This window comes from Oryza sativa, chromosome 8 (assembly GCF_034140825.1).
Source record: "Oryza sativa Japonica Group chromosome 8, ASM3414082v1".
Taxonomy (NCBI): domain Eukaryota; kingdom Viridiplantae; phylum Streptophyta; class Magnoliopsida; order Poales; family Poaceae; genus Oryza; species Oryza sativa.
The window spans coordinates 4,206,963-4,228,918 of NC_089042.1; the positions used below are offsets into that span (position 1 = coordinate 4,206,963).

The 21,956-nt window shown below is 52.8% G+C and overlaps 3 protein-coding genes across 4 annotated transcripts; 1 reads left to right on the forward strand and 2 right to left on the reverse strand.

Moving 5' to 3' along the window:
- Positions 1 to 12,552: 12,552 nt before the first annotated feature.
- On the forward strand, positions 12,553 to 15,773 carry LOC4344772 (uncharacterized). Its single transcript, XM_015795415.2, has 10 exons — positions 12,553 to 12,745; positions 12,918 to 13,078; positions 13,177 to 13,241; positions 13,410 to 13,450; positions 13,909 to 13,997; positions 14,083 to 14,196; positions 14,307 to 14,384; positions 14,600 to 14,665; positions 15,111 to 15,191; positions 15,280 to 15,773. The coding sequence occupies exons 1-10, from the start codon at positions 12,595 to 12,597 to the stop codon at positions 15,403 to 15,405; spliced, it is 972 nt and encodes a 323-aa protein (XP_015650901.1). The 5' UTR covers positions 12,553 to 12,594; the 3' UTR covers positions 15,406 to 15,773.
- Positions 15,774 to 16,181: 408 nt separating this feature from the next.
- On the reverse strand, positions 16,182 to 18,854 carry LOC4344773 (AP2-like ethylene-responsive transcription factor CRL5). Of its 2 annotated transcripts, XM_015795417.3 has the most exons (8): positions 18,497 to 18,854; positions 18,321 to 18,403; positions 17,414 to 17,422; positions 17,234 to 17,328; positions 17,083 to 17,156; positions 16,946 to 16,996; positions 16,688 to 16,770; positions 16,182 to 16,587 (listed from the first exon to the last, which is right to left on the reverse strand). In XM_015795417.3, the coding sequence occupies exons 1-8, from the start codon at positions 18,751 to 18,753 to the stop codon at positions 16,403 to 16,405; spliced, it is 837 nt and encodes a 278-aa protein (XP_015650903.1). In that variant the 5' UTR covers positions 18,754 to 18,854; the 3' UTR covers positions 16,182 to 16,402. The 2 variants fall into 2 exon arrangements, with proteins under 2 accessions (XP_015650903.1, XP_066159728.1); XM_066303631.1 differs by lacking the exon at positions 17,414 to 17,422.
- A 911-nt stretch (positions 18,855 to 19,765) lies between these two features.
- On the reverse strand, positions 19,766 to 20,927 carry LOC112939832 (uncharacterized). Its single transcript, XM_026027325.2, has one exon. The coding sequence runs from the start codon at positions 20,842 to 20,844 to the stop codon at positions 19,894 to 19,896; it is 951 nt and encodes a 316-aa protein (XP_025883110.1). The 5' UTR covers positions 20,845 to 20,927; the 3' UTR covers positions 19,766 to 19,893.
- Between the last annotated feature and the right edge of the window lie 1,029 nt (positions 20,928 to 21,956).

Consider the following 21,956-nt stretch of genomic DNA (forward strand, 5'->3'; position numbering starts at 1 on the left):
GAGGAAAAGACTTGCTCCCTTCCTTTCGCCACTATTCCCCTTTCCTTCGCCGTTTGCGCCCTAAACTCTCTCTTTGCTGCGCCTCACCTTCGCCACACACGCTCGTTCTCAACCCTCTCTTTCTCCGACGACATGGCACGGGGCTCCGCTCTGCTCGACGGTAGCGTACTACCGCCTTCCCGCATTGTGGGCGAGAGGCAGGCTGGGCTGCCGCGCCGCTTCATGCCGGAATCCGCTACCGGCCGGGAGATAGTGATGCTGGGCGAGGCGCGCCCAGCACCAGATTACCCGGGGCGGTCCATCTTCTTCCTCCCCTTCGCAATGGCCGGGTTGGTTCCTCCTTTTTCTTCTTTCTTTATGGATGTTCTGGAGTTCTACGATCTCCAGATGGCGCACCTCACCCCCAACGCAGTGATGACTTTGGCCATCTTCGCGCACCTGTGCGAGATGTTCATTGGGGTGCGCCCATCTCTTCGGCTGTTCCGGTGGTTCTTCACCGTGCAGTCGGTGTCGCCGCCGTCGGTGGTCGGTGGTTGCTACTTCCAGCCGCGGGGGCCAGTGTTGAACCGCTACATCCCCTGCGCCCTCCGCAAGAAGTGGGACGATTGGAAGAGCGACTGGTTCTACACCCCCCTTGCCAACGAAGCGCGCCTCCGACTCCCAAGCCAGCCCCCGGTGCCGGTCTCCAGCTGGCGGGCGCCAGTAGATCTGGGGGATGACTATGACGCCGTCCTCGACCGCCTGGCGGGCCTGCGATCTCAGGGGCTCACAGGGGCCATGGTGTACGGCGACTACCTCCGACGCCGGATTGCGCCGCTTCAGCGGCGCGCCCGGAGCGCATGGGAGTACACCGGGTCCGAGGACTACATGAGGACCCACCGGGGAGTCAGATGGGATTGGGCTCCCGATGACTTCAAGATCGTGGTCCAAAGGGTGCTGAATCTCAGCTCCATGGAGGCGTCTCTTATTCCTCAAGGACTCCTCCCCCTCTGCTGCGATCCAGACCGCGCCTCCATTCTGACCATCATGATGGGGGTCGGGGCCTCAGAGGAGGTGGCTCCTAAGGGCCACGACGGCGCCGGCGGGAGCCGCCAGGAAGAATCAACCCCAGGAGGGGGCCGTGCTTCTGGGCCCCGCGACGGGGGCTCGGGGAGCAACCGCCCTGCCGACGCCCGGGGGAAGAGGAAACAGGGAGGAACACCTCCCCCATCTCCTCCCCGAGGGGGCGGGGCGGTGCGTGCCAGCAGCAGGCGCCCGGAGGGGGCCGCGCCGACATCACAGCCCGAGACGGAGCGCAAGAAGAAGCGGCTCCGCAAGACGGGGGAGACGGAACCATCCCGGGGAAACCTGATTTCCCCTCCAAGGTGGTCGTTCAACCGACCCCCTCGCAGGTTCGTTTCACGCCTTTCACAACCATCTTCCCTTTATCCCAATCAGCAAGTTTTCTCTTATCCACCTTGTTTGTCTTCCGGTTTTTTCTTCTGCTTCAGCGATGTCCCGTCGCGTTCCTCCCGCCATCCCAAGTCCGGCCAATCCGAGGCCGAAGATCCGGCGGCCGCAGAGGAACGGAGGCGAGAATCTGACCGGCGAGAGGCCGCAGATCGCCTTCGGGAAGCTGAAGAGGCCGCCCGGGAGGCCGCTCGGGTTCGGCAGGCGGAGGATACCGCTCGGGAGGAGGCCGCCCGAGCTCGCCAAGCCGAAGAAGCTGCTCGGGAGGAGGCCGCCCGAGCTCGTCAGGCTGAAGAAGCCACTCGGGAGGAAACCGCCCGGGCTCGCCAGGCTGAGGCGATGGCGTCTTCCGAGGCGGTTCACGACAAGACCGCCAGCGCGTCGCTCGGGCCCACTCCCTCGGGTGACGCTCAGGCGACAACCTCCGGGGCGGCTCGCGACAAGGCCGCGGGCGCATCGCCTGGGCCCGCTCCCTCGGGCGACGCCCAGGACCAAACGGGTCCGGGGGACATCCCCGAGCTCAGTGCGTCTTCTGGCGGGCCGAGCCGCGTCGCATTTTCTCCAAGGCGGCTCTTCCCCTCGTCTTCTGCCGCCCCGCTGAGTGCCGAGCCCCTTCTGCAAGCCTTGGCCGCCGCAAACACCGCGGTGCTAGATGGATTCAGCGCCCAGGTGGAGGCCTTGCGAGCGGAACGAGCGGAGCTCGAGGCCGCATGGGCGCGCGTCGAGGAGGGGCGGCGCTCGGTGGACGCCATGGTGGAGGTGGGCCGTAAGGCTCACCGCCGCCACATCTCGGAGCTTGAAGCCCGCAAGGCGGCGCTGGCGGAGATCGCCCGAGAGGTGGAGGAGGAGCGAGAGGCCGCCCTCATCGCCACCACCGCGATGATTGAGGCGCAGGACTCCCTCCGCCTTCAACACGGGAGCTGGGAGGCGGAGCTAAAGAAAAAGCTCGACGCCGCCCAGGGGGTCCTTGACGCCGCCGCTGCCCGAGAGCAGCGAGCAACGGAGGCTGAAGCGGCATCCCGACGGCGCGAAGAGGCCCTCGAAGCCCGTGCCATGGCGCTGGAAGATCATGCCGGCGCCGTGGAGATCAGCTTGGCGGACCGCGAGGCCGCCGCCGCTATCCGGGAGGCGACGCTGGCGGCGCACGAGGCCGCCTGCGCCGAAGAGGAGTCCGCGCTCCGGCTCCGCGAGGACGCGCTTGCTGAGCGGGAGCGAGCTCTTGAGGAATCCGAGGCCGCGACACAACGGCTGGCGGACAGCCTGTCCCTCCGCAAGGCAGCGCAGGAGGAGCAGGCGCGCCGCAATCTGGAATGCATCCGCGCCGAGAGAGCCGCGCTGGAGCAGCGGGCTGCTAACCTCGAGGCGCGAGGAAAGGAGCTGGACGCGAGGGAGCGCAGCGGCGGGGCGGCTACGGGCGAAAGCGACTTAGTCGCCCGCCTCGCAGCTGCCGAACACACCGTCGCGGATATGCAGCGCGCCCTGGACTCATCCACCGGGGAAGCCGAGGCCCTCCGCTTGTCGGGTGAGATAGGGCCCGGCATGCTTTGGGATGCAGTCTCCCGGCTGGATCGCGCCGGTCGGGAAGCGGGCCTCTGGAAAGGCCAGACAATTCCGCGTTCTACCAATCTGGAAGGCCTCGCCCCGCACCTTAGGAGGATGGCCTGGGCTGTCCAACAACTCCCCGAGGAGCTCGAGAAGACCATCAAGTCATCCTCGAGGGACCTCGCCCAAGGAGCGGTGGAACTCGTGTTAGCGAGTTACCAGGCCAGGGACCCCGGCTTCTCCCCATGGATGGCGCTGGAGGAGTTCCCTCCCGGGACCGAGGGCGATGCGCGCGCGCGGATCCGGGATGCCGCCAACCATATCGTCCAAAGCTTCGAGGGGTCGGCCCCTCGGCTCGCGTTCGCCCCCAGCCCCGACGAGGAGGGCGACGCCAGCGGTGAGGACGACGGTGGCGACGAGGCCGGCGACCCGGGCGCATTGGAATGAGCCCCCAGGCCCCCGCCAATCTCCAACTTTTTCTTTCTTCTTTTTGTATAGATCAACTTAATCTGCAATCAAAAATGATGAAAAATTTCTATGTTAACTTTATTTTGCTATGCATATGAGTTGAGGATGATTTGTGCCGTGGTCCTTTTGCATCTTAGCTTGATTTAAGGGCTCGTGCTCAAGTCCCGATCCTCAAATGGCTCGGGTCGGGGCTAGTGCCTGGGGAGATCCACATGTCGAGACTGGCCAGGCCGGAAACATGGTGACCGAGGGTTATGGGTGACCCGATTGTGGGTTTTTGCCGATTCCCCCCCGGAGTTCACCACGCCCCGGGGCACGGCTCGGTTCTGGGCCCCGCTTGGCGATTTTAGCTGACCGAACCGAGCCCCCGAGGGCAAGGTTGAGCACGAGTGACCTTATTTCAAGTTAAGATTCTTCAGAAGGAAAAACGGCACAGACACAACCTTTAGGAAATTGAAACTGCTTTTATTGAAATGCTGAAATAAGAAAAGTAAGGCTGTGCATGTGTGGTAGCCCCCGGCTAACCCTGCACACCCGAGGGGGGTGCGGGGTTAGCCCGAGCCCGAAACCTGACACCCGATCCCCCCCGTCAGGGGTAGAAGCGACGAAGGTGTTCGATGTTCCACGGGTTTGGCAGCTCAGTGCCGTCGCCCGTGGCCAGCCGTACGGAGCCCGGCCGGGGGACACCGATCACTCGATACGGACCCTCCCACATTGGTGAGAGCTTGCTCAGTCCAGCACGCGTTTGGACGCGGCGTAGGACGAGGTCGTCGACGCAGAGTGATCGGGCCCGGACGTGGCGCTGATGGTAGCGCCGCAGGCTCTGCTGGTAGCGCGCGGCTCGGAGGGCCGCGCGCCGCCTTCGCTCTTCTAAGTAGTCGAGGTCATCTCTACGAAGCTGATCTTGATCAGCCTCGCAGTACATGGTGGCCCGGGGAGACCTCAGGGTGAGCTCGGATGGGAGAACCGCTTCTGCGCCGTAGACGAGGAAAAAAGGCGTTTCCCCGGTCGCTCGGCTTGGTGTGGTTCGGTTTGCCCAGAGCACCGCTGGTAACTCCTCGATCCATGAATCGCCGTGCTTCTTGAGAATATTGAAGGTCTTGGTTTTAAGGCCTTTGAGGATTTCTGCATTGGCGCGCTCCACTTGGCCATTGCTTCTGGGGTGGGCAGGTGAGGCGAAGCAGAGCTTGATGCCCATGTCTTCGCAGTAGTCGCCGAAGAGTTCACTAGTGAATTGGGTGCCATTATCCGTAATAATACGGTTAGGCACTCCAAAACGGGCCGTGATGCCCTTAATGAATTTAAGAGCAGAGTGCTTATCGATCTTGACAACCGGATAAGCCTCGGGCCACTTAGTGAACTTGTCGATTGCAACATACAGATACTCAAACCCGCCCGGGGCCCGTTTGAACGGTCCCAGGATATCAAGCCCCCAGACAGCAAATGGCCATGACAGTGGTATGATTTGCAGGGCCTGGGCCGGCTGATGGATTTGCTTGGCGTGGAACTGACACGCTCTGCATCGCCGGACCAGATCGACTGCATCATTGAGGGCTGTCGGCCAATAAAATCCTTGACGAAAGGCCTTGCCAACCAGGGTGCGCGAGGCGGAATGGGCTCCGCACTCGCCCTCATGGATGTCAGCAAGAAGCTCAACGCCTTGTTCCTGAGGAATGCACTTCAGGAGGATTCCGTTAGCCGCGCGCCGATAGAGGGTCCCTTCTACCAGCACGTAGCGTTTGGAAATGCGTTGTACGCGTTCACTCCCTTCGCGGTCCTCAGGTAGAGTCTTATCTGTGAGGTATGTTTGGATCTCAGAGATCCAAGCAATCAATCTAAGGGAGCTTGGAGCGCTCCCTTCGGGTCCCGAGGCCTGGACTCCGACGGGCCTCGGGGGCCGGTCAGGCGCATCCGTCTCCCCTAAGGGGTCGGGTCGCGCCGACGGCTGGGTAAGCCTTTCTTCAAAGGCGCCCGGTGGGGTCTGGGCTCGCGAGGACGCGAGCCGTGAGAGTTCGTCGGCTATCATGTTATCCCGTCTGGGCACATGCCGAAGCTCTATCCCGTCAAAATGGCGCTCCATACGCCGCACTTGGCGTACATAGGCGTCCATTTGCGGGTCAGAGCACCGGTACTCCTTACAGACCTGGTTAACGACCAGCTGGGAATCGCCTAACACCAGGAGACGGCGGATCCCCAGTCCGGCTGCCACCCTGAGTCCGGCAAGGAGTCCCTCGTACTCTGCCATATTATTGGTCGCTCGAAAGTCGAGGCGGACCAGATATCTAAGGACGTCTCCGGTCGGGGAGGTCAAAGTGACCCCCGCACCGGCACCCTGGAGGGACAGAGAACCATCGAACTGCATCACCCAGTGGGTGGTGTGAGGCAGCTGCGAGGGGTTCGTGCTGGCCTCGGGGATTGAGACGGTCTCTGGAGCCGGGGTCCACTCTGCCACAAAATCGGCGAGGGTCTGGCTCTTGATAGCGTGGCGTGGTTCAAAGTGCAGATCGAACTCAGAAAGCTCGATTGCCCATTTTACCACCCGTCCTGTACCCTCTCGATTATGCAAGATTTGACCGAGGGGATAAGACGTAACCACAGTGACCCTATGTGCCTGAAAATAATGGCGCAGTTTCCTCGAGGCCATCAGAATAGCGTAAAGCATCTTCTGGGCCTGAGGGTATCGGGTCTTAGCGTCCCGGAGGGCCTCACTAACAAAGTAGACAGGCCGCTGCACCCTTCGGTGGGGCCGATCCTCTTTGCTAGGGGCCGTATCCCCGGGGCGTTCTTCATTCAAGTGGCCTTTCGGGGCGCACTTGTCTTCTGTGCCGATGACCTCGGGGTCGGAGGATGAAAGGGGCGGCCTTCCCTCAGTGGCCTCGGGGCCGTCCTGGGGGTCGGAGGCCCCTGGCGTCGTCAGACAAGCGGGCAAAGGGCCTACTCCGGTCGTCAGGGGCCTCAGGCCTCCGTTCGGCTCAGGGGCCTCTTCTCCCTGCTTTCTCCCGGGTCGAGTCAGCACAGGGTTAGCCTCGGGGCCAAAGGGCGTTAAGTGCGGCCTTCCCGCAGTGGCCTTGGGGCCCTCCTGAGGGTCGGGGGCACTTAGCACCGTCTGACAAGCGGGCAGAGGGCCGACTCCGGTCGTCTGGGGCCGTAGGCCACCGTCCGACTCGGGGGCCTCTGCTCCCCGCTCGCTCCCGGGCCAAGTTAGCACAGAATGGGGGTGCACGAAATGAGGATTGTCTTCATCGCGCTCCACAACCAACGCTGCACTAACTACTTGGGGGGTCGCCGCTAAGTAAAGTAGCAAGGGCTCATTTGGCTCCGGGGCGACTAGAACCGGGGGAGAGCTGAGATATGCCTTTAACTGAGTAAGGGCATGTTCAGCTTCCTCCGTCCAAGTAAACGGCCCCGAGCGCTTGAGGAGCTTAAACAAGGGTAGCGCCTTCTCTCCTAGCCTTGATATGAAACGACTTAGGGCGGCCATGCAACCGGTGACGCATTGCACATCCCTAAGTTTGCTGGGGGGGCGCATCCGCTCGATAGCTCGAATCTTCTCGGGGTTGGCCTCAATGCCTCGGGCAGAGACCAAGAACCCGAGAAGCTTGCCCGCAGGTACACCAAACACACACTTATCGGGGTTCAGCTTTATGCGGGCGGAGCGGAGGTTCTCAAAAGTTTCCGCTAGATCTGAAAGTAAAGTTTCTTGGTTGCGCGTTTTCACAACCAAGTCATCGACATAAGCCTCAACATTACGTCCTATTTGGCTACCCAAAGAAATTCGAGTAGTACGTTGAAAAGTAGGACCTGCATTCTTTAACCCGAAGGGCATTGATGTATAACAATAGGTTCCTACGGGGGTAATGAACGCAGTTTTTTCCTCATCCTCCCTAGCCATGCGAATCTGATGGTAACCAGAGTATGCATCTAGAAAACACAAAAGGTCGCACCCCGCAGTGGAGTCGACGATCTGATCTATGCGAGGCAGGGGGTAAGGATCCTTAGGACATGCCTTGTTAAGGTCGGTGTAGTCGATGCACATCCGAAGCTTGCCGTTCGCCTTGGGAACGACCACCGGGTTCGCCAGCCACTCCGGATGGATGACTTCACGGATGAATCCGGCCTCCAGAAGTCTCGCCACCTCCTCGCGGATGAAGGCTTGACGTTCCGGGGCCTGCCGCCGTACTTTCTGCCGGACCGGCCTTGCGCCCGGCCGCACGGCGAGACGGTGCTCAATCACCTCCCTGGGGACCCCGGGCATGTCCGCTGGTCTCCATGCGAAGACGTCAGCGTTTGCCCGCAGGAAGGAGACGAGCGCGCCTTCCTATTTGCCATCCAGAAGACCACCGATCCGTGTGGTCTTGGATGGGCCGTCGCCCAAGGCAACCTCCTTGACCGGGACCTCGTCGCATGTGGCAATCCGCTGCCTCGGGGCGGTGGGGGCGGAGGTGCCAAGCCTCTCGTCACCACCCTCGGGCTTGGTCGCAGCAGCGAGGTGGTCCGCGCGCTGCTCCATGCAAGCGAGCGCGACTTTAAGGTCGCCACGGACAGAGATGGGGCCACCGGGGCCCGGCATCTTCATCTGGAGGTAGGCGTAGTGGACCGCCGCCATAAACTTCACCAACGCAGGCCTCCCCAGGACCGCGTTGTAGGGCAGACTGAGGTCCGCCACATCGAAGTTCACCCGCTCCGTGCGGAAGTTGGCTGATCCACCAAAGGTGACCGGTAGGTCGATGTGACCTAACGGCCATGTGTGCCCCGGCGTTACACCGATGATCGGTTGAGACGGCTGGAGCACCATCCCCGGGGCCTTGATAGCATCAAAGGCCGCGGGGGAAAGGATGTTGAGAGCCGCTCCTCCATCTATGAGGACACGCCCCAACTTCACATTGCAGATGGTGGGGGAAACCACCATCGCAATCTGCCCTCCCCGGGCAACGCACGGTGGGTGGTCGGTCTGGTCAAAGGTGAGGGCCACCTCCGACCACCGCGCCCGACGTGTCGCCTCATGAGTAGGGGCCGCGGCGAGAAGCTCTCGCCTCATGGCCTTGAAACTCCGGCGAGAAACGTGAGCACACGCTCCCCCGTCAACAGTGGCAATGGTGGCCCCAGGTTCTTGGAAACCTAGGTCATCATCACCGTCATCGATGTCAACGGCGGGGGCCTTCTGTTTGGCCTCACTTCGCCGTTTACCGGAGGGAACTGCCGCGGACTTGCCCTCACGGCGTTCCTGCCTCCTGTCCTCCTCCCACTTCCTCGTTCGCTCAGCCAAGTTTTTGACTGCGCGACAATCCGCGAGATCGTGGAGGGAGGTGTTGTGGACGGAGCACCACTTGCTGGCTGGGCGCTCCCTGCTGGGAGTACCAGCCTCTTTCTTTTTGTCGCTCGCAGGCCTCCCATTTCGGGTGGCCCGCGGAACGCCCTCGACGGCGAGGACGTGACCCTCGTCGCCGGAATGGACCGACCTTTTCTTCCTCCTCCTGTCACGCCGCCCTGTCTGAGCGGCGGATCCGGGGGCGGCCGAAGCTGCCACACCGGAACCGGAGGGGTTCCAGGTCCAGGCCTCCTCCTTACGAGCCACTCGGTCCGCGAGCTGAAAAAGCTCTGCGGTAGTCTGGGGCTCTTTGGAGGCAATCTTTTCGAGCATGCGGTTGTGCCGCACGCCCCCCCTGAACGCGTAGATCACCGCGTGTGCAGGGATGCAAGGTATAGTATTGCGGACTTGGCAGAAACGCTGAATGTACGAGCGAAGGGATTCATCATCCCCTCGCTGTACTGCGTGCAAGTCCGCTTCTTCACCTGGGCGTGGATAAGTGCCTTGAAAGTTCATGGTGAACTGCTGGCACAAATCCTCCCAGGAGTGGACCGACGCGGGTGGCAGGTTCATTAGCCAACCCCGCGCCTGTCCCTTCAGGGCCATGGGAAAGAAATTCGCCATGACTCTGTCGTCACCCCCAGCGGCCTCAATCCCGGTCGTATAGACCTGGAGAAACTCGGTGGGGTTGACACTCCCGTCATACTTCTCGGTGATGGTGGGCCGGAACCTTGGGGGCCAACGGACATTCCGAAGACTCGCCACAAAGGCTCTACAGCCGACACCACCAGCCGGGGGCATGGAGGGCTGGTCCTCACGTCCCTGTCGAGGTGACACTCTGGACGAAGAGGCGCCCTCCGTTGCGTGGGGAGTACGCCGGCTATTACGCCGACGCTCGATGTCGAGGCGGGCATCCGGCTCTCCATGCCGATCCTCCCGAGTCGGAGGTGCCGACGAGGGAGTGGCAGCCGAATGGCGTGCAACAGCCGCCGCTCGCCGCGCCCTCCGTCTTGACGACGCGGAACCGGTAGTGGCGGCGCCGGAGGTCTTGGTGGTGGCGGACCGTCCACCAGCACCCAGGCGCTGCTGTGCCGTCATGACCAAGTTGGCCACGTCGTCCAGCCATCGCTGGGCTGGAGATTCCGGGTCAGGGACGACAGGCGGGTGACGTAGGAGCGCGCCAACAGCCTGAAGCGCGCCCTGAGGCGTGCTGCCGTCACCGTAGACGAGGAGGCGACGCTCCCCATCTCGCCGTTCTCCTGCACCACCCGCGACTGGCGATGCTGCGGATTTTTCGACTCTCTCGAGTGCCTCCCCCTGCTTAGGATTTTGGTGTGGAGGAGGTGGGGGAGTACGGGCTCGACGGCGTGGGTTTGGCTCCCCGTCGTCGCCGCTCACACTCGGAGAGAGGTCGTGCACCTTTGCTTGCTCGGCCATTAGGCTGAACAAGAAAAACTTGGCGCACACGGAAGAGTATGAGAGCTCAGAAAACACACGCTGAGCCCCCTACCTGGCGCGCCAGATGACGGAGCTCGTGGCTCCTCACCGGGAGACCGCGCAGGCCCCCCTTTGCCAGTTCGGCCGGGGGCTTAGGGTGAGATCTCAAGCTCTCTCTGTATGTAGAAAGATCGCGTGCCAGGAAGAAACGCGAGACACGGACGATCTATACAGGTTCGGGCCGCTGGGAAGCGTAATACCCTACTCCTGTGTTTTTGGTGGATTTGTGTAAGAGCAAGTTACAAAATATCAACCAGCCCTCTCCTCTCCCGGGAAAATCCAAAATCCCATCCCCCTCTCCTTGTGGGCATGGTCCTCCTTTTATATCTTAAGGGGATACCACATGCACTCTTCCCTTTTCAAACTGGACTTTTCTTCTTTACATAAATGGACGGAGATCTGCACGGTTGCCCTCCGAACGTCCTTCTGATGGGACGGCACATACCTACCTCCACTTCCGCCGGGGGCAGGCGCGTCGTGGGAACGTGGCTGTGCGCTGACGACATGAGCAGTGTCAGACCGGTCACAAATCGGTCATCCTTGTCCACCGCGTGTCAGCTTAGCAACGTGCATGTTTGCCCTTCTTCACATAACATCTTGCCTGTAATGGTTAGGATGAAGCCTGGTATTCATCTAACCAGGGCTAACGTGTCATCTCTAAGAGGTAACACGCTAGCTCCGGCTGGAGACGCGTGCCTAGAGGCTCTCGTCTTGACGGGACGGGGCGTGGCGTGCGTCAGACCGCCAGTCGCCACCTAACCGTTGATCTGACCGGTCTGTGACTGGTCACAGACCGGATAAAAGAGCGCGCTGCATTGCGCTGCATGCAGCGTGACACGCTTGACCAAACCGCAATAAATGCGGTTAGGTGAGCCCTACCGTGTTCACCCAACCTATGTACATAGTGCAAACCCCACAAGGGGTCGGGGCACCTCGGCCCTCGGGGCCGGGGCAGGAGCAACCCGACCCCCCCTCGGGGAAATCAGGAGGAGGGCGGACACCTCACCCTCGGGCCCGACGTCCCCGAAGGTGCCAGGCCACGTGGGCGATTCCATCTGCCTCAAGCCTCCGGGCGCAATACTCCCGGTCCCATATCACCGACATATTCCATGTTAACCGAGCAGACACAATCAATTGTGTGGAGCAATAAGTCCTCCATGTAGTTTTTGGGAATGGACTAGAAAGATAATAATGCAATTTTCACGTAACAAGCGAAAGGTGATTCTTTTAAAAGATCTTTAGTTTCCACGTGTGCCTATATCCAACACCTATTTTATTATTATAGTAGCGTCTACTCCACACATAAATTTACAACTATTCATTATACTATTATACAGATATCTTTTATTCCATATACAAATATATAGCTCTTCATTACTATAGAAATCGTATGCTCCATACACAAATATAAAGGACAAGTGATAGTATCGTTATCAATATCCTTGTATTTAACAACAAAAATAGATTATTCAATCTTACTTCTCTCACTCAGTTACTAACTTTTACAAAGTTGTAATTATTGAACTGCTGCTAATGTTATAAATCAATGATCATACAGAGTCGTGTACTCATGTAAAAAGACACCTGACTTTGTCTCAAGCTTAAAAATTTGAAGTTGTAGCCCATATGTTCATCTATATCTCCTTGAAAAAAATAATTCAGCAATATTATTCCTTATAGACAACAACAATATAAGTTTCACATATAAACAACAATATAAATTTTATAGGTCTATAAGTACTTATCAATTTCTCCCTCGTCAATTCGTTAATCATATTTCTACTAACCTAAGGTCCTATTTGATTCAGCTTAGAATTATTATAATCTGGATTATTAGAAATAAGCTGAAACAAACATATAGCTATTTGATTCAGCTTATGATTATTATAATCTAAATTATTAGAAATAAGTTGAAACAAACAGATAGCTTATTATGATAGATTATTATAATTTATAAGTAAGATTACTATAATATAGTAATACACTTTAAAGATGTTTATTTTAGATTATTGGGTACTACCAGCTAACAAACAGCTTATAAGTGGACACATCCTCTTTCCATCCCCTACTTCTACAGCACGCATCGCGTTTACACGTAGGTAGCCGTCGGATCCAATATTTTATCCCTAATCTTCTTATAGCCTGTATATTCTACATATGTATCTGACCACAAACATTTGTTTTGCACGAAACGTGGCATTAAGAAATGAAGATTTTTTTCTCTCTGGAAAGTCCCAGTAAACAGGACCGACGACGATTAACGCTGGACCCTGAAGAAGAAGGAAGACGTGCCATCGTCGTCACACGCGTACGGCGTACCGGCACCTTCGATGGCGGCCACCAAGCCCCCGAGCTGCTCCACCCGCCTCAGATCTCCGGCCACCACCGCCGCCTGCTTCCTCCCGGCGTCCCTCCTTCTCTTCCTCCTCCTCCTCCTCCTCCGCCGCCCTCCCATGGGCTCCTTCCCTCCCACAATTCCAGGTATAACACTCAATCAATCTCACATCACCTCCCTTTTTTCTTTTCCCAATTCGTCATCTTCTTGCCCCTTCGATTCTACCTCTTGTCGATTTTTGTTTGAGTCAAACAAGTTTGTTCTTTTATTTGTGGATTTTTTTTTATCTGTTATGTTTTTTTTTTTGTTTCACTTCAGGTGGCTCCGTGTCGTCGCGGCGGGCGGAGCTGTACGGGAGGATGGCGAGGGACCTCGACGAGCGCGGCGCGGCGTTCTTGGACGGCGGCGAGACGTCGCAGTCGCTCACGCTGTCGGAGCTCTTCGACACCAGGGACGGCGCCGTCGTGCCCATGCTCAAGGTTATTTTCTGCAAAATAGCTATAGTTATTTGCTCTCCACTGTAGTGATTGGCATTGCTGAAATGTCACAATCTTTTCTTCTTTTTTTTTCTTGTCAGGCTGCCAACCCGCCGGTGCGCGCGAATGTGCTCTACCTGGATCCTGAGTTTGCTTCCGTGATATCGTATGTATTGAAGTTTTATCCGAGCTCCTGTTGTGTGAATTGAATTGTTGCTGAAATCGATTTTAATTTAGCTGTAGTAGCAGGACAGAGCTGGTAGTGTAGTTTTCTTGTTATGTTTTGGGAAGTGAGGACAGAATATTGGTGTATTGATTATTCTTGTGATTGCAGGAAGGCTGTGAAGGAAGTGTTTCTTCCTTATTTTAATCAAGGTGAGGTTTTGCTTACTAGCTCTGCAACATAATATTATTGAATTACATGAGTGACTGCAGTCGTCCTAATCTATGTTCAGTGTATTCAGTTAAACTATCCGCTGGTATTACTCATGTGTCTAAAGAAGAACTATCGGTTCAATTGCTTGCTGCTATAGATTGCTTGGTTAATCTTTCGTATCTAAAGCTGCATCTTTGCTGAAGAACTTGACCATTTCTGTTGCTTCTTCGTTTATCTGAAAGACTGTAACCCAAAGCTGTGCTTTTTAAAAGCCTGAATTTATACCCTTGCTGAATTGTCCAATATTAAAGAAAGCTTGATCATGCATTTGTGATGTGAAGCTGTTCTGTTTCTGAATTGCCTGCTTTTTCTTGATTTCTCGGTTTCTTAACACTTGAAACTGTGCTTGGATTATCATGGTGAGGTTTTATATATCTTGGTTGATCTCTTTTGCCAGCTATCTGGTTCCAAAATATGAGCATCTACCACTTCAGTATGTTTCACACGTCGCATCACCTGGAACCAATTGTAGCAACTGAAGATGAGGTAAAAACATGCCCTGGATGAGTATGATGTTCATGAAAATGCAATACAAGTTTTTACTGATGTATCTGTGTGTAATACTGTTGAGATTGAAGCTGAAGTGGATGCTGTAAAAAGAGTCACCGACGATGTTTGTCCACTTAAAATTATCTTGGATCAAGTGGTTTTGACATCAACTGGAGTGCTTCTTGGCCTGTGGCAGGTGTGGGCCTTTAAAAACACCTTATTCTATTGTACGCTAATTTCAGCGAACATCCTCTAGTATGCAGAGTTTCAGACTGAACTGGTATTTTTCCTTTTTGCTGTTTTTAGGTTGAATCTGGTACTGATCCCGCTGATATCCGCTCAAGATTGAGAGAAGCTCTTCCTCGTGCACCCCAAAAGCAGCTTGTAAGAGCAACTCAAATAAATTATTTGAAATTTCACTTTCTGGACCAAATAGAGAATTCCTTTCTGCACTAAATTTAATGTTCAGAGTCTAGGAAGTTCGAAATTCAGGACCTACTGGCTACTGCAGAATACAATTATTGATTGCTGGTTGTTATTGACCTATCCTACATTTTCTATGAATCTGTTAGTAAGGTGTTCTTTTTCACTTTTGGCAGTATGATCCTGTTATGCTTCACACCTCTTTGGCACGTATTCTGGGACATCCAAAGCTCCCACAAGAGGTAGCCCGCATGGAAATCTGAGTTCTAATTTGTTACTTTTAATATTAATTTCCCTTTTAGACACTAGAAAGTTGTCTTCTCTTTTCATTCAAACTGTTGCCTATCTTGTGCAAGATGCCCATAAAAAGCGGATATAATATCTTGCTGCATTATGCATTACAGTGGATATAATACTTTGAGTTTCAACTGATTATCAACCACTTCAAGAATATTTTGTTTACTGAAAACATACATGGCCAACTACTTTCCAAAAAGCAAGGCAGCCATAAGCTGATGTTTAAACTCAAACAAGATTTATACTTATTGTAAACATGTTTTCTGCATTTACACTTGTTTGGTATCTCAAAAATTGTCTGCTACTCTAGTGTATTATGTTCTTTGTTTTTTAATTATTCATTCTATCTCATGTGGCATTGCTTGGTATGTTTGCTATTCTTTGTTGTAGGGTAATGCACAGTCTCTTGATCATGTCAAGTTCTTCCATGACCTGGTTGCACAGGTTAATTCAAAAATCCGTGGCTTCCAGGTAAGAGTTCCTGATTTGTTTACCAAGCACTATATTTGCAACTACCTTTATGCATGAACTAAATATGTATATGTCAACCGCTATTCAGGCCACGGTAAAAGAGCTATGGTTTGTAGAAGAGTATGATGTACTTGCGCTGGCATTGAACGGAAAGATGAAGGTACGGAGGCTCCAATTCGGTTGCAAAGAAGGTCAAGGCAATGGAAAAATATAGAGAGAATTACCGACGGGAACAGTGCAATATACTTGGAGCACCCAAGGGTAATGTTGTTCGAATGGCTCACCTAAAACATCATCCACGCCGTCATTTGATCTGCCGAGCTATACAATAGATGTGTTGGGCGACTGGGAATGCGACAAAGTGATGACAGATTGCAACACATACTTGTGCAGAAAATCGTATGCAACCATATGTATGTAATTTCTTTCGCTGTGAAGGTATGCCACATTGTGTTGTACCTGTGATGTTCTCTAATTTTTTGTGTCTATTTATGCTCCATTTTCTAGCATATGGAGACAGTGTACCAATAGAAACTCCAAAATTTGCTGTACATTTTTAGGGGAAGAAAGGCCATTCAGGAAGACGAGTCTTCACTTTATATACAGAATTGTTATTCTTCAGGTGTAGGAATACACAAATTTCTCCATACCATTGGGACCTACTACCACGAATTACAGCCTCTTAGGATTTGAACTTTTAGTTGAGATTATGCATTCTCAAATGCAGCATTCACAAAATCTTGAATACGTAAATCCGTGTCAACCTGGACTCACAATGGTAGTTAAAAAACGAACTTTCACAATTGTTGGATCTCAAAAACAACATGACGCCCATGATCTCAATCAGGTTAACAAGACTTGATATGAGAACTGAACTTCTCCTTTGTCTGCGAAATTCCTACATTTCAATGTAGCATCGTAGACATCGGACATGAGGCAGCACCAGCAGGCAGCAGCTGTGCTAAACCTATATAGCAAACACAGAGAAGGTAACAAGCCTAGCTATCATTATGCCAAAGAGTAATATCAACCGAACACCCCCAACATCACATGGTCCTATCTCTGGAGCTGGTAAACACCAGCATGACAACACGGCAGATAAGAATATCTCGAAAAACACATACAAGCGCGGGAAAACTAAAAAGGGCCAACTTGGTGTTAAAAAGAAAATAAATAAAACAAAAAACAATTTACAAGTTGTATTCTTTTATCTATCGTCCAGCGAGCTTCGCAGCCTTCGATGGACCCTCTAGTAGCTTTGGAACCTCTGATGAGGCTTCTAATTTTTTCAAACCATCTTCACAGTAGTTACTAATATCAAAGTTGGTCACAGCATGGGCACCACGAAGCTCGATGGCAGCTAGGTCATAAGCTTCAGCTGCCTCTATCTCCGTTTCTGCAAATTAAGCTCAGTGACTGATTTGCTTCAAACAAGTTCACTTTCCACAATATTTCAAGTCACAAAAGATAAATGAGGACAAATTTAGGTCACTCACCAAAGGTACCAAGATAGATGTCTTTGGTGTCTCTACTTTCTCCAATCCTACCAATCCGTGCTTGCCATCTACCATCCTTTCGCCTGTTTAGTCCAAGGGATTAAGTTGCAAAATTGAAATAGAATATTCAGAATACTTTGTTTAACATGATTCACAAATCGTTTTCTTTCAACTGGAGCAAAAGGGATAAGTAAATAATGATTTAATTCATTTGACCAGATAATTATGGGCTTATTCTAGCAATGCAGAGAATAGCACCTTGTTACACCCCTATATGATGAAGTTCCTCTTGAGAAACAGCTGCTCTGCCTGTAATAAACACGCAGAACAGTTAAAAGTTAAAACAATCATAACACAACGGTGTCATATAGTAATCACTCAAATTTATCACTGACCTTCTTATGTACACCACAAATTCATCTTGGGACATGGTCTTCATCCTCTCGATTTCTTTCTCATAATCAGAAACCTGGTATAGAAATAAAAGCTCTTAATGCCAAAAAATAACAGGTCCCAGAATATCACAAAGAAACAGACAGTTCTTACATTGAAGTTAAGTTTGGTGTTTGGCCCTGCACCCCAATATTTAAGGGCTGCAAGGTCATGTGCCCTTGCAGCATTCTCTTCAGTAACATAGCTTCCTGTAATGCCAAATATGAAGTTAATTAAATTATAAGTAAGCTAAATTTATGCTTCAAATGAATTCATTCTGCAATTACCACTTGCCTAGGTACACTGAATCACCAGTAGCCAAAGGTGCCAGATTCCCCATGCACAAAATCCAAAGAAGAATCAGGTAAGAAAGAAATTATGAAGGGAAAGTGAAGCATAAGGAAGTGATAGTCTTTCATAGCAATGACTATCTCTGTATTGTTCCCTTATCCTTGACCTATTCTCACCATGGTCATTTAACAAATTCAATGCCCAGAGCTTATAGGATGAGCCATGGTCATCTAACAAATTCAATGCCCAGAGCTTGGAGGAAGAAGCTAATGATTGAATGTAGCTGTCCAATGCTATCCCTACCTCCTAAGAAGAAAAACAGATATACTTCCTTACATAAATAATTAATCAACAATCCTCTAAATCCAAGGGCTACATGCTCCTTACTTTCCATATCGAAATACACATTTCACAAATTCAAGCATCACATTAATCCTTAAAGTAAATTAAAATTACGAAACCACATTTTACAAGTCGCTTCATTGAATTCAACTATTAAATATATCCATATGTGCACCCTGCAACAAATAAATTGCATACGGCTATCAACAACCACCTGTTGTCAAGCCTCTAGCTAAAAATCTGTGATGATACGAAATGTAATTGGAATAACTCACAGCTGTTTCGCATAGCTACCAAGCGAGCGTGTACCATCTCGGCACTTTCCAAACTAAACTAAACTAAACTAAACCAGTGCTAATTTCATGGCTACACAGTGACACCAACAAGGATGAGAGATTTTGCTTGCAGTGAGCTTAGCTAGGATCATCAGGCGTGCACCATCTCGGCACTTTCCAAACTAAACTAAACTAAACCAGAGCTAATTTCAATGGCTACATAGTGATACCAACAAGGATGAGAGATCTTGCTTGCAGCGAGCTTAGCTAGGATCATCAGGCGCATCACATACCATGCTTCCCCTTGCGCTTGCGGCCCTCGACCTGGCTGCTGTTGTCCCAGAGGTGCGCCTCGAACTTGCCGCTCCACTTCAACCTGCAGCCAATCCAAAAATTCCAAACCCAATCAAGCCAAAAAACAGAAAAAAAATTGAGGGAGCTAGGATTCCGAAGAGAGAGCTCCCAAAACCTCGTGACGCCGTGGTACCGCGACGACCGCGGCGCGGCGTACTTGCGCATGGTCTCCGCCACCAGCTTCCCTCCTCCTCCTCCTCCTCCTCCCTCCGCCGCCGCAGCCGCTTTCCCATCATCCCCGCCGCCGTCCGCGACGGCCAGCTGCTCGTCGAGCGCCGCGATCTCCTCGCCCCCCGCCGCGGCCGGCTGCTCCTCCGTCTCCGGAGGAGGAGGAGGCGCGGGGTCCGAGGCGGCGGGTTGCACGGTGGCCATCGCCGCGAGGTGAATCTTCTTCTTCTTGGATTTCTCCTCGGCGAAATCTTCGAGAGCTCGTCGCGGCGCAAACCCTAGAAGACGGAGCTTGGAGAGGACTCGGATGCGACGAGCTGCATGGGCCTAATTTGGATCAGCCCACACGGGCCCGCACGTTCGCGAGAGCTCTGGGCCAACCTTGTGGGCTCCATCTCCATATGGGCCGTGTATTGGGCCTAGTTTGGGAGAAAAGGCCTAGGGTTTGGGGGCTCCTTGTGTGCGCCGTCGTGGGAGCTTTCGTCGCCGGCGAGAGTCCTTCCTCCCGCATTTCATCGCCTCAACGCCGGTCGGCGAGATCTGAGTCTGAGGTAAGGCCATCTCACCCCCTGCAGCTTCATTCTTTGACCCTTTTTTCAGTATTTTTGTTCTTCCCTTTTTTGGTTTTTAGATCCTGTTTGGTTGAAGGGAGTTTTTAGGAGGGATTGGGAGTTTAGAGGGATGAGGCTATTAACTGTTTTGTTTGGTTGGGAGATGAGAATTTTGGTGGGATGGGGATGGGGAATTGAGGAATGAACTTCTTCCTTTTTAATACCTGGGTAGGGGCAGGTAATTGGGAGGGAATTCCTCCTTTACTTCGCCTAAACAAATCTCAGCCATTCGTTTTCATTAATGACCTAATCTCTAACTAAACTCCCTCTTAATTTCCACCACCTCTACCAAACAAGAGACTGGCATGAAAAATCAAATTCCTATCTTAATCTCACTATCAATTCCCTCGTGTAAACTCCCAATCCCCTTCTTATATGTCTGATTTAGGTGGAGTAATGCATGTTAATTGTCCAGATCTGATAGAGAAAATGATGTTGTTTTAGTTGGGTGGTTTGGTCTCCTGTGGATGTTTTTCTTGCTTCATGTTTGTTCAGTAGGAGTATATTATTATGTGATTATATATTTTGCAAGATCTTGTTCTTTTTCAAGTTTGTAGGTCTGAGTATGTGTTGGATCTGTCGTCTCTTGTGGTTGGATGTATGGTATATGTTTGTGCTTGTTGCATTCCATGTTTTGATGCATTATAAATTTGCAATTCGGATCCTCTGCATTAGAGGTACTAATGCAGAGGATGAACAGTACCACGCATTAGAATCACTGTGGACCGTCGGATCAAGAGTGAAAGGACCAGATTTTTGAATCCACGCCGAGGTCGTGGCGGCCGTTGCCGACGAACACGCGCGGGAGCGGTGGTGGCCCGGCGAAGCCGTCGCCGAGGAGGCCGCGGAGCTCCGCCCGGAAGGCGGCGTGCATGGACACGTCGCGCTCGTCGACGCGCACGCGGTGGCCGCGCAGGATGGCGCGCACGGCGCGGCCGTCCTCGAACGTCCGGCGGACGCCGCGGAGGCTGGTGAAGTACACCACCACCACGGCGGATGCCTTCGTCACGCGCTCCGGCCGCCGCGGGGGCGGCGGCGCGACGTCGAGGGCTTCTTCATCGGCCGCCTTGGCCGCCTTCTTCTTCTTCTCTATCTTCTCGTGGAACTCGTCGACGCGCGCGCGCACGAAGCCCGTCACCTCCGGGATGTCGCGAGCCGCCGGTGTGCCCATGTCGTCGAACGCCGCCGCCGCCGCCGCCGCCTCCTCCTCGCTCGCCTTCGGCGTCGTCGGATTCTCCCGCTCCGGCGACCGCGAGGGCTCCGCCGCCACGATGCCCCGGAGGCCGGACATGATTCCCTGGTCAAAACCAGGTAAAGCCCGCACCTCTGCCTCCTTCGCCGCCGCCGGCGGCGAGGACGCGTTGAAAGACGCGCACCGTCGCGCCGGCGCGGCGTCCTCGAGGGCAGCCTTGAGCCCACGCTTAGCATCCTCTTCTCCGGGGAGCGCGCGGAAGTCGAAGTCGACGGAGACATGGGCGCCCTTCGCCGGCGGCTCTTCCAGCGGCAGGCTGGAGTACGCGTGCACGGCGTCGTCGCGGCGGCCGCGGCAGAAGGCGAGGGAGGTGAGAACCAAGGCGGTGCGCGACGGCCGCAGGCTATGCCGCCGGCTCTCCGCCGCCGGAGCCGCCACCGCCGGTGGCTTCGCCGCGCCGCCGCGCACGTCCCTCGAGCTCGAGCAACCCATCGCCGGAGTCGGAGAAGAAGATGATGCACGTGCGCATGCGCTTGCCACGTGCGCACGCGTGGTTGGCTATTATATAGAGCTTGGAAGCCATTGGATGTGGAGCGCTTGGTATTTAAATATATTTTTTTGTGAAATGAAACTGAAATTGAAATGGAATAAAAGACAAATATGGAAAATGAGCTGGTAAATATTATGGAGTTGGGTGAATGGGTTCAGTTTTAATTGCTCAATTAGTCACTAGCAAATGGATAAGTGTAGTAGTGTCTATCTATACAGTGGTACGGGATGACGTGGAAAATTTTGAGAAAAAAAACAATTTATAATTTGATGACTATGAGTTTTTCAGGAGCGGGAAAAATAAGATGTCAAATTGCTTACAGAAAGTAAATTAGTATGGCTTTATGTATATAGCTACAGTATTAAAACTCACATTTAAAGCTTTTAATGGTAATAAAGATAACTATGCGCAGCAAGAGTCTGTATGAGGAGAATTTCATGATATATTTTTGCATGATTCCATTGTAGAGAAATGAAAAGAACTGCATGTTGTTTAGCGAAGTTATTAAATGTTAGTGAGAGTATTTACTACACAAAGTGAATAAAACTTGTAAAAAACACTCTAAAATTTGATCTGTTCTAAACCACTGAAATAAAATGTTCTGTAAACAAACTAAAAACCTTGACCAAAACAATGGGGGAAAACATTTTTTGAAAGAAAAATAACAAGGAAAAAAATTAAAATAGAATAAAAGGCAGATATAGAAAATGAACTGTCAATAACATGGAATGGATATGTATTGGTTCATGTTTATTTGCTCAATTACTACTACAACGTCCAAAAAAATGAATTTCTAGCTACGAATCTGGACACATAGGATTGGTCTTTTGTTGGGACGGAGGGGGTAAGTGGCATTTAAGAACAATTAAATTCCCACGTAGGTGTGGTGAGAGGGGATGTGATGGAAATTTATGAAGAAATTAATTTATGATTAGATGACTATGAGTTATTTGGAAGGATTAGGGATGGCAATTTTGCCTATGGGTTTGGATATCCACGAATACCTAGCCCGATGGGTACGGGCGCGGGTGCAATTTTTTACATGTGGGTACGT